Genomic DNA, 12,141 nt, shown 5'->3' on the forward strand with positions numbered 1-12,141 from the left:
GCTCACCATCTGTGCCTCACGTGATGGGGGAATCTTTGAAGAAGTCGTATGCAGATAACTTGAGAAAATGTAACAAAACTGATGAACTTAATAAACTTGCTATGGATTATTTTTCTTTCCCTTCTGTCAGTGGCTGTATATATGTCTCAGCTATAAGAAATTTGGTCTATTCATGGGTATAGCACAAGGGTCTACCTTGGAGGTTCCAGAAAGAATAATAGTGTGAGATATAGGTGATCACAGTTTTAATTTTTGGCCAACCACCAGATTGCTATATTGCACAAAAATAAGTCGTTTAATTCCTTTGGGTGTTAGTTTCTTTACTGGTTAAGTTTGTCCTAATTAATAAGTTGTGACCAAAAAATCATATAAGGGGTATAAATATACCTCGATTATTTTACTGCTTTCTTCTGGGTTTAAGATTTCTTCAAAGAAGAAAATTCAGATTGGAAATTCTCATTTAAGATACCCTTGAGTAAAATATTTTCAAAATGTATAGATTCTACAGTGACTGTTTTTAGCATTATGTTATATGCATTTTTTCCTGGAACTTAATTCATGTAACTAAAGGAAACAGGCATTTCAGAAAACAAAAATAGAAATAAAATTTTTGTCATCATTATGATTCTTTAAAATAGGTTTAAAATTTTGATGCACTTGAATCTCAAAGGCTTTTGCGAAACTAATTGAATAGCCTTCTAAGAAATGATTTCTTGGCAGGAGTTAAGATTTTCCCAGGGCCTTTTTTGCGGAGGGATTTCAGTGGGGGCTTCTTTAACGGTAGGGCTCTTTTGGGGGTTTGTAGTGCTCTTGCTATTGCCACATGCTCATTGCAGTAGTATTTGTTGCTTCCTTCCGATAGTTGAATGAGCGTGCTTTCTGCGAGATCCATGCACTGGGCATGGACCCAGTGCCCATCTTCATGAGAGCAGTAGATCATGGCGGGTTTGTTGAGTTCAGTTGAATAGAATGGTACCCACGTGTTGATATCCACATCACAAGTACGGCAGCATTTAATCCAGTAGCCTGTCACTGACTCATCTTCCTCATCATCTTCATTATAGGTGTCAAATTCATCATCACCATCAAAACTATATGCTTCTGCACTGAAACAAAATTCTTCTGAGTCTTCAAAGGGAGTGGAGTCCCCTGTATCTTCTGTTGATGTCTGACTGTTTGTGAATGTTTTCTGATCTTCGTTCACATCGTCTTCAGCACATTTCAACATATAGAAATAAAATGTTTCTGAAACAGCCTGTTTATTGTCTCCTGGTATCCCAAGGAAAATGGTTCCATTTCCCATGTTGCCTCCAAACCATATCTTGCTGTGCTTAATATCTGGGGTCCAATCTGGGGTCTCCATCTCCCGAATTTCTATTTTGTTGTCCTCCAAAGAGACAATGTTACAGACCATTCTTTTTTTATCCTCAAGCTGATAGCCACCAACAATAACAAATTCATCATTGCTAGTTTGAGTCAAGATTGCACTGGAGACAGAGATTCCTCCTGACAAGACTGTGCAACTCACAGCTGGGCTGCCCAGGGGGAGATCAACCCTTATCCTGTACAGGTTGGCAGGGCGGATGTTATTGGCCAGTGAATGGCCTCCTAAAATATAAATGGTATCATTTCTGGCAATGGAGACATGAAAAGATAGCCCATCCTGAAGTTCTGGAAGAATGTATGATGTAGAGCACCCAAATTCAAAATCCACCAAGAAAACATGAGGCAGGCAGTCAACTACTCTATTCCATTTTTCTGTGGTTCTTTGGGCAGCAGGTACGTATGAACGTCCTCCAAAAAGAACTCCCATGCTTTTCCCCCGACTATACACCACATCAATGGAATGGCCATACCTGGCCTCAGGAACATCTCCTACTAAATCCTTCTCTATGCAGCGAAAAGTAATTCTTTTGTTGTTCTTGCAAACAGCAGACATGACATAAATCTTATCTGAAAGCTCATTGTTTGGCGTTTTTCCCCCATGGATAATGTATTGATGTTGTTCAGACTCAAAGCTGCCTTTGAATGTGCAAATGGCTGGGTAGCGAAGAGGAGGAAGATAGCAGGAATCCTTGGAAAAAACTGCAGGCTTCAGTTTGAGATGGTTATGCTTTACGTCAAAATGGAAAACACCAGTGGGGCAGGCTCTCTTAGGCCAACCTTTCTGGCCGAAGAAGAAAACTTGTCCGTCAAAATGCATCAGTGAGAAGCCTGGTTGAATTAGGGCTATATTATTACCGACTGTTACCATTTGCAGTGACATGTTTTCTGATCGTGGGTAGATCCTTTATCTGAAAGAATCACAAAAGTAAATTGACTTAGTGTATCTCTTCATAGAAAATCATTGTGTTTAGACTTCCTCACATGTTAAAAGTATGGTTAAAAAGTTCCTCCCACAAGCTTGTGGTGGGACTGAATTAGCAGAATCCAGGGTGACAGGTAGTCAAAGAGCCACAGAACCTTTCTGCCTAATATAATACAATCAGCTAGGAGAGATTTCAGACGCGGACTAGCCTCGTCCAGAATTCTGGGAATTGTAGTCCTTTTTTACTTAAAGGTTCACCACCGGTCTCCAGAAAGAACTACATTTCCCAAGAACCAGTACTCTATGGCATGTGTGTGCGGCTAAGACAGTTTGTTGCTCCAGGAGTGGAGAATCGTTGGATGGCTTTCTGAATAGAGACGTGAAAAGTGCGAAGTGACTAAATGGGCGCCAAGGCGGAAAACTAGGGAGCGGGAGGTGAGAGTCGCTAATGTAGACCCGACGTCTGGGTTACCGGGAGGATACAGCACCTGGACCGATGTTAGGCAAACTCTAGCCTCAGTGTGGCCGGAGCCTCTCCTGGGAACGCAAACAAGGTGACCCGTAGGAAGCACAGTTGCTCCTGGGGGGAGTGGAGTGGGAGAGATGACCTTACTGCCTTCTGCCTGGACGCTTGGGGGCTTGACACAGAGTTTCACCCCTGAGGATCCATAGGTTGCTTTGGGGCGGGGAAGGAAAGGGATCCCTAGGTTACAAAAGCTGTGACTATTTTATGGAACCAAAAGATGAATCCCTGAATACCTAGAGTGCGGGAATAAATTACTTGGTAATGATTTTTTACCACTCTTAATTTTAGTTGGGAAACCCTGGTGCGTAGTGGTTAACTGCTACGGCTGCGAACCAAAGGGTGGGCAGTTCGAATCCGCCAGGCGCTCCTTGGAAACTATGGGACAGTTCTACTCTGTCCTATAGGGTCGCGATGAATCGGAATCGACTCGACGGCACAGGGTTTGGTTTTTTTTGGTTTTAATTTTAGTTGGAATCTACTTCACAGCACCTAACAACAGTCTTAGTAGTGGAAATACAGTAATTAGACTTTAGCGAGTACCACTTTAAAGGCCCTTTGCTTCCTCAATCTCTCTAAAAAGAACCTTGTCTTTAGGGTTCTTTTAGGCAAGCACGGAAACCTGGTGGCGCAGTGATTAAGCGCATGGCTGCTAACCAAAAGGTCAGCGGTTCGTGTCCACCAGCCACTCCTTGGAAACCCTATGGGGCAGTTCTACTCTGTTCTGTAGGACCACTATGGGTCGGAATCCACAGGACGGCAACGGGTTTGGTTTTTGGTTGTTTTTTTAGGGAAGCAGGGAAGGTTCTGACACATATTTCTGTTTTCTTGGTAGGAAACTAGAGTTTAGTGGTTCTTATTTCAGATCTCTTTTTCAGCCAAGAACTTTGACCAAAGGAATTCTGTGGTAATTCTTTAGTAAGCTGGTACTAAGTAAAGAAGTGCCAGAATTAATGAAGGCTTAATGTTTGTATTACGACTTTACAAAAGGTATTCACCAGATGAAGTAAGCTTTATAAATTATTATTACCTACCTTATTTTTTTTTTTACCTTAGATGTCAGGAGCCTTGATGTGGAATGCACTACCTGTTTGAAGAGTGAAGCCTTAGACACCAAAGGTTAAAGAAAACAAAATAGCACAGATTCCTTGACTTATAAGGATAAATTGTAAATATGCTTCAAAAACAGTGAAAAACAGTGGCTGAAAGTATGGACTCTGAAGGTTGACTACCAAAAAAACCAAACGAAACCTGTTGCCATTGAGTCGATTGTGATTCATAGTGACCCCACAGGGTTTCCAAGGAGCACCTGGTAGATTTGAACTGCTGACCTTTTGGTTAGCAGCCGTAGCTCTTAACCACTACGCCACCAGGGTTTCTGAAGGTTGACTGCCTGATTCAAATCCTAGCTGTGTCACTTATTCGCTGCATGACCTTGGCAAGTTATTTAGTCTCTCTGTGCCTAGGTTTCCTCATCTGTAGAATGAGATAAATTTACCTACCTCAAAGATTGACAGAGTAGAACAACCCCATGGGCTTTCTAGGGAGTGGCTGGTGGATTTGAACTGCCAACCGTTTGGTTAGCAGCCTGAGCTCTTAACCACTGCACCACCAGGACTCCATAAGTTATGGTTAGTAAGTTAATACATGTAAAGCACTTAGAACAGGGCTTTGCACAGAGTCAATGATAGTTACTATGTTCATACTTGAATTTATCAAAAGTGAAGTTGTTAGTATGCAATTACCTGCGAGTCATGGATGTTGATAGTTGTAATGTTGAAGATGAGTACAAAGGGCTTTAGGATCTGAGGAACTGGTCAGTGGACATAGGTTGATAACACCCTGGACTAGGAAGCATGGAATAAATATATGTAATGAGGGTGCTGGTGCCAAGTTCAGTTTAAAAAACAGGAAATATTTCATTCATCTTGCTACCCTTTTTATTAATCCATCATTAATTATGCAGCCTCTGAGTTGGGATTGTGTGAGTCCAAATCCCGCTGGAACACTTAGTTACTGTGTAGCCATTTTAGACAAGTTATTTTCACTCTCTCTCTTTCTTATTTGTAAAATGGGACAATATTAGTACCTATTCATTGAGTTGTCTTGAGGAATAAATGAGATAAAGCAAACATGGTGACCACATGTATTTTAGAGTAGTACTATGGTCTGTAGGGTTCTCAGTGGCTGATATTGTGGAGGTAGATTGTTAGGTCTTTCTTTCTAAGCACCTCTGACTGGACTGAAACCTCCAACCTTTCCATTAGCAGCCAAGCATGCTTACTATTTACACTGAGCAGGGACTCCATAAATGAGATAACGTGTAAAGCACACAGCACAGTGCCTGGCATAATGTTAAGTACTTAATAAATGTTAATTGATACTCTTATTTATTTTTATTCCCCCTGTAAAGGTTCCTTGGACGTTTAGAATCTGTGGTCCCTCTTATGAGATGGTGGGATTTTTTGCTTTGAAGCACTTCTGTAGATAAGGTGTAATTAATTGCTAAATATCCTCTTAGACTTAAGATTTTTAGTTTACTTTAGATGATTCGTGATGGGAGATTCCTCAAGGTGTGATCTTTTCATACTTGTCTTGTGGTTATATTAAACTAAGTGAGGAAATAGTGAATGAGGAAAATTATTACCAAAGTTGTAAAGCAAACCTCTTTCTTTCATAAGTCATGGTGGTTTGTAGTTCAGCAACTTACCCTACTTGTGAAATAATCTGGGTGACTGTTTCATTTATTCATGGCCTAGCCAAGTAGATGTGAGAGAAGACATCTGTGCAGTTAGGAAAACGCTATCCATAGGAATAAATACATGGGGTTGCTGTGAGTCAGAACTGACTCGACAGTACCTAAGAACAACAACAATGCAGGAACCAAAAGAAAATATTGTTGACCCTCAACTCAGTACAGGAAAATCATAGGTGATTACACTCAGCATGATGTGCAATTATTCTCATGGAGTTGCCTGTTTTGGGGTTGGAGGGAGTCCTGCAACCAAGTCCTGCTTGTTTCAAACACCTCTGAAGACTGTTGCTGCAATATAAAGCAAGCCGTACAAGGGTAATGGATTTCAGATCCCAAAGGGGTAAACATATACTAAGAACACTTGCTTTTAAACAGCGAGCTTTTAAAAAAATGTTTTCATTGTAGCCTGGTAAGTGCCTTATAACTTTGTCATAGAGATATTGGTGTCTCATAAATAAAAACAGAATTAATTTTTATATAAAACAGAAACATTTTCTTGGGCGAGACTGAGGATTTTCATAGCTTGGTCAAGGTCCCTAAAGATTTTTCAGGCAGAGTTTCTGTTCTCCATTTGATGCCTTGCTGTTGGCTCACTTTGTAATAGCAGGGACCTAAAAACAGTGGTAAAATTTATTACTACTGAGGTGACTTACCTTCTTTTGTACCACAGTTCAAGTATTTGTGTATTTATTTTCTTTTTAATTACACTTTTTTTTTTATTTATGGTAAATATGTAAGTAACAAAACATTTGCCATTTCAACAGCCTTTAGATGTACAGTTCAGTGACATTAAGTATGCTCATTGTGCTGTTCAGTGTGTATTTAATTTTTAACCACCTGTTTTAAGCCATGGCCGGATGACCTATGTATTTAAAGAGCAAACAGGAACATTGAAAGTATTTTTACATTCTTTTGCCACATTTGTTTAGTTTTTGAAATTTCTCTTTACTGACTTGAATATCTTTTTGCTGCAGTGGACTGTTGTATATTTTCCGTGGTTTAAAAAAAATTTTTTATTGTGCTTTAAGTGAAAGTTTACAATTCAAGTCAGTTTCTTATACAAAATCTTACACATGCATTGTTATGTGACCCTAGTTGCTCTCCCTACAGTGTTGACAGCACACTCCTTCTTTCCACCCTGTATTTTATTTTCCATGGTTTTAATATGACTATATTAGCCACAGCTTGGTTTTTAAAAGTTATTAAAAGATTATACTCTACCGAAGCATTTTCCTTTAAGTAGACCAGACAAAAACAGGAAGATATTTTTAAAAAACAAGGCACTGTTCTTCAACTGAAGGAAGTCTCGAAGTCAACACATTAAAGATTCTTCTCAAAGACAGAAGTAGAGGACCATTAAGCTTACACAATTTCTCCAGCCCCATGCTAACATTCCTCAGCAGGGACACTTTGATTTATTTATTGTGAAGCTAGAGCGGAGTTGAGAATCAGAGGTGGGCTAATGGTCTGTAGTTACTTGCATCTGTACTGAATTTTTTTTTTCCTTCCGTAGAAAGGCATTATTTTCTGAAGCATTACATCTTACTGACCAGTGTTGTCCATGTTTTCCTGATTGCTCCCCAATAGCAGGCAACTTCATACGACTGCAGTCATTTAGTGCATGAATTAACACCATTTGCACAGTTAATTAGATTTGAGACATACATTATTTGATTTTTGCTGGCTTTAAACTAGCTTTAGGTTTTCCTTCTGACACTTATGCCAGAGAATCACATATGTACCGAGGTTCGTACATAGCGCTCTGGAGGCATATGAATTAAATTCTTGCAGCAGCCTGAGACCAAAAATCCACAGTTTCCAGATGCTACTTCATCCCTGTCCTGTCTGGACACTCAATCTCCCTGTAATTCACACACCCCTGAAGTGTGGCATCACCTTTCCTTTAAAGTTTACAAACGTAGGCTCCTGTCTTTTAGCTTTGGTAGAAATCAAGGTATTGGACCTACCTGAAGGCCAGAAGGGCTGCTCACCCCTCTCTGAATGTTTGCCGCTAAGCCAGGTGTAAAATGTCAGCACTTGGGAAAGATTCTCTGACTGCCCACTGTGACCGTGGCAAGCCGCAGGCTGACAGTAAAGAGAGCGTGTGCACGTGCCTACAAATGTCCTAATGATCACAGATCTAACCGGAGTAACTGACTGTGACTTTTTTTTTTTTTTTCCTCTTTAGATGGTTGAGGGAGATATCCACCAGGGTATACCCTCAAGACTTAACTGTTTCATTACTAGTGAACAATGGGAACACAATTCACTTGTAAAGAAAAATAAATTCTGGCTGAAACCTGATTTGTTTTTTAATTAAAAAAAATTTAGAAAAACACACCAAAAAATACAATTACCATGATTTAACTTCATACTATTGAGAATTGAATGAGAAACTATTTGTCCTAAAGCAAAGACCACTGATACCAACACCAGTCATTTTAACTTTGAATTGGTCTCCTGTGGTCTCATTTTCTTTAACGCAAGGCTCAGAAGGAGTTCTAGTTTTTAGAGGCTTACTACCAGCTTTATGACAGTGAGCTACTGTGTAATACTGTATGGTGTAATGATTGAGAGAATGGGCTTTGAAGTCAAGCCAACCTGGTCTTCTCTGGTGGCTTTACAGTTTTTCAAGTGGAGTCATCTTAACCTGTAAGCCTTTGTTTTCCCATCTCTGAAATGGGAATAATAGAGATTTTTACCTCATGAGATTGTTATAAAAAGATTAAATGAGGTGTCTGTAAAGCACTTAGTCAAGGTAGATATCCCACTGTGGTCTTAATAGCAGGAACTATCTTGGGTAGCTTACCCCACTCCTACTCCGAAAGATTTACAGTTAAGGAATAAACCGAAGGGTTGAGAACTGATGTGGTAAGAGCTGACTTAGTTTTAGAATAATTCATTGAAAACAGGTATATCAAGAGAGATGTATACCACCCATAAACCCATTAAACCTAACCATAAAACTTTTAATTTCTTTGTTTTCCTTTTTTTTATCCAAATAAAAAATATCCATGTTAGTACCTAGTTGTAACCAGAATGCATTTAAATGTTTTTTATCTGTTTAATATTATTTCATATGCATTGTGAAATATATATTTTATTTTCCATTGTGTCACCTTTATAATATTTAATAGTTGCATAAAATTCCATTAAATAAATATATCATGTTTATTTACCCATGTACTATTGTTGGTCATTTAATCAGTTTCCATGTGGCTTAGGTGATGGAATGCAGTAATCAGAGGTAGACAGATCTGGGTTTGAGTTTCAGTTCTGCTACTTACTTACTAGCTGAATAACCTTTTCAAGCTTCAGTTTCCTTATCTCAAAAATGGGGTGATACCTACCTTATTGTGAGAATTAGTGGATATAAAGTGTCTGATATATAGAATGTACTCAGTAAACCTTGCCTACTGATGGTGATGCTATAAATACATTTGTGTAAGTAACTATTTTCTTTTTTGCAAAATTTTAGGATATATTTCTTTCTTAAAACTGATGAGTAGGTCTGTTGCTTGGTTGCTCCTTAATTGAAATGTAGATCCACCCTTTAAGAAAGCATTGTCATCTTTTCTAGTTATTTCCATGACAGTTGTTTTGCTTCTCTGCAAAAGGATATTGGCTTATTTCTCTAGCCTATTTATGGTATTATATAATTATCATGTCCTTGAAATTACAACAAGAATAACAACAGACAAAAACAACGGTAGCTGTCATAAAGTTGGCATACTAGATATCTTCATAATAAATTCAAAATAAGAAAAATAACTTGAAAACCATGAGCAAGTCTAATCAATCAAGTGGTTTTGCCTTTGATTGTACTAACATCAAAACACAGGTAGTTTATAGCAAAATGCTGAGTTGCTGAATGGGTTAGTTGTCTTCTGAAAAGACTGGAAATTAGTGATATCTGTGGAAATAGGTTTTAAAACCCTGAGCCCTTGCCACACCATTAGATTTGTGGTGATCTCAACCAAGGTGCCTGATCTACCAAGTCTTCAGCATAGAAACTAATTATGAAATAGTAAACAGTTTTTATTGAGCAGCTACTGTGTACACTCATGAGGAAAATTAGAAAAAGTAAAAATCACAGACACAGATTTTACCATTAAAAAATGTGTGTGATAGTCCCCCATGTGGATAAACACACTTTACACTCCTCCCACATTCAGCCTTTCTTAAAAGTTCACCATGAGGGAAATCACAATTATGGTTAGTCAGCCCTTCTTAAACCCTGAGGCAGAATCTAATTCAAACTGCTTCTGAAATATAAAGGAGTCCCTGGGTAGTGCAAACTGTTAAGTGTGCAACCACTAGCTGAAAGATTAGCTGTTTAAACCCTCAGAAGACAGGCCTAGTGATCTGCTTCTGAAAGGTCACAGCCTTGAAAACTCTATGGAGCAGTTCTGCTCTGCACACATGGGGTCGCCAGGAGTTGGAATCTTGATGGCAACTGGCGACAACAATGTACTTCCATAAATCAAAAGTCAGTGGTCAATTATAGCACACAACTCAGTGTAATTATACCCCCCCCAAAAAAACCCAGTGTAATTATAGAATAAAATAACTTTTTTTCCATGGGGGCTGATAAAAGACCTAGTAGTGGGGTATAACCCGTTGAACCTGTTGCCACTGAGTTGATTCTGACTTATAGTGACCCTATAGGACAGGATAGAACTGCCCGGTAAGGTTTCCAAGGAGCGGCTGGTGGATTCGAACTGCTGACCTCTTGATTAGCAGCTGTATCTCTTAACCACTGCACCACCAGGGCTCCGGTAAACGGGTATACTGACATAGTAAATGAACAAAAAAGGAAGCATAATTGGAAACAAAAAATAGAATGTCAAACGTGGAACACAACTTCAGATCCAATCCCATTGTTTTTACATTCAAACGAGCCAGAAAAGTTAAATAACTTGACATGTTCAAGGGTGTGTGTACGTGGTGGGGGTGGGGAGAGGAAGGGGGAAACACTGTTCTGTGAACTTGTGACAGTTTTTTCAAGAAATGCAGTGCTCAACTCACGTGTTTCTATCCCCGTTTTATAAATGGGGAAAGAGCACTGTCACTCAGTGAGTTAACAAGTTTGCAGTAAGGTCAGTGGCAACTTTTCATAGTGTTAGGATAAACCAAAAAAAAACTAAACACATTGCCGTCCAGTCAATTCCGACTCATAGCGACCCTATAGGACAGAGTAGAACTGCCCCATGGAGTTTCCAAGGAGCACCTGGTAGAATCGAACTGCCAGTCTTTTGGTTAGCACCTGTAGCACTTAACCACAGCACCATAGGCATTGACAATTATTTCTCTTTTAATAAGTGGCTGATTTTTAAGGAAATAATATAACTAGTATTGGAAAGGGAGATGGTCGACCTGGTTGAATCACACACTGTGAACCACAACTGAAACTGGCAAAGAAAGAGGAAGGAAAAGGAAATGTATAGAAGGGCATAATCTACAGTTAGTAGGATGGATTTTTAAGACAAGAGCATGGCAAGTGACTTGTCATTTTTTTTATGTAAAGCAATTGATTGAATATGGCCACCTGACCAGAACAACTGGTATTTTCCTTTAAAAGTCCCACGGTCTTTGATTTAAGGTGAACTAAATGCGTTTTCTGTAAAACAAAATGGAGACATACATCAGAGGAATTTTGCAATGTTGTGCTGAGAATGAATCTCTTAAAATTGATTTTTAGATGAGGAATTTTCTCATTTTGTTTTTTATTTCTACTTTCAAGAATAGAAAAGATGTTGGCAAAAAGATTTTGTGTGTGTATGTGTGTGTTGTGTAACTTTGAGGCAAAATTACAAATAAAATACTGAAAGAAATTGGAAGTAAGGTAGCACTGTACTACTTCTTAAAGGCCATTTTTTATCCTACAGTCATAGGGATTTAGAATTAAAAATAGCTGAGAAACACATCTCTAAAATCTTATTTCTTTAAGAGAATGTCAATACAAAGGTCGATTTTATTTGCAAGATCTGGCATTTTGAAACATTTAGAAATGAATTCCTACAAGCAGAGTTGATTTGGTTCACTTGGGCTACACCTGCTCCTAACCAGCTGTGTGGGTTTTGCTTTAAAGTAGGCTTTCTGGTACTATACCAGTGCTGTGCCCCGTGCAGGTGGCTGGCAGGCCAGGGAAGTTGAAGAGAATTGGATCACTTTAAGAGTGAATGGTTTTGTGTCACAGTTGTTATGCAATAGAAATAAAAATAAGCATTAATAGGACATTGCATCCCATATGAAGGTGGGATTACATTTGAGCTAATAAATCTTTCATGATTGAAGTATTATTGTGTGAGATATATGCATACACATACACACTTATGTGTGCGTGTGTATATATATGTATATATAGTGTTGTTCGGTGTCCTTGAGTCAGTTCTGACTCATAGCGACCCAATGCACAACAAAACGAAACACTGCCTAGTCCTGCGCCATCCTCACAATCGTTTTTATGCTTGAACCCATTGTTGCGGCTGCTGTGTCAGTCCATCTCATTGAGGGTCTTCCTCTTTTTCGCTGACCCTCTACTTTACCAAACAT

The 12,141-nt window shown here is 39.0% G+C and overlaps 2 protein-coding genes across 6 annotated transcripts in view; one reads left to right on the forward strand and one right to left on the reverse strand.

Annotated features, from left to right (window-relative positions):
* Positions 1-682: 682 nt before the first annotated feature.
* On the reverse strand, positions 683-2,266 carry RAG2 (recombination activating 2). The gene has a single exon (XM_049890848.1). The coding sequence runs from the start codon at positions 2,264-2,266 to the stop codon at positions 683-685; it is 1,584 nt and encodes a 527-aa protein (XP_049746805.1).
* Positions 2,267-2,619: 353 nt separating this feature from the next.
* The window catches only part of IFTAP (intraflagellar transport associated protein), a 109,921-nt gene continuing 100,399 nt past the window's right edge, over positions 2,620-12,141 (forward strand). For 2 of the 5 annotated variants that reach the window (XM_049890891.1, XM_049890895.1), the window contains exon 1: positions 2,620-2,743. The gene's annotated coding sequence lies outside the window, so the exon portion shown is untranslated. Of the gene's footprint in view, positions 2,863-3,887; positions 3,951-12,141 lie in introns of all 5 variants that reach the window. The other 3 variants (XM_049890894.1, XM_049890892.1, XM_049890893.1) reach the window with 3 other exon arrangements.

The sequence above is a fragment of the Elephas maximus genome, chromosome 7, assembly GCF_024166365.1.
Source record: "Elephas maximus indicus isolate mEleMax1 chromosome 7, mEleMax1 primary haplotype, whole genome shotgun sequence".
NCBI lineage: Eukaryota > Metazoa > Chordata > Mammalia > Proboscidea > Elephantidae > Elephas > Elephas maximus.

What these genes read in the sequence shown, in the direction of transcription:
- RAG2 (XM_049890848.1), bottom strand. Translation starts at nt 2,266, where the DNA reads ATGTCACTGCAAATGGTAACAGTCGGTAATAATATAGCCCTAATTCAA.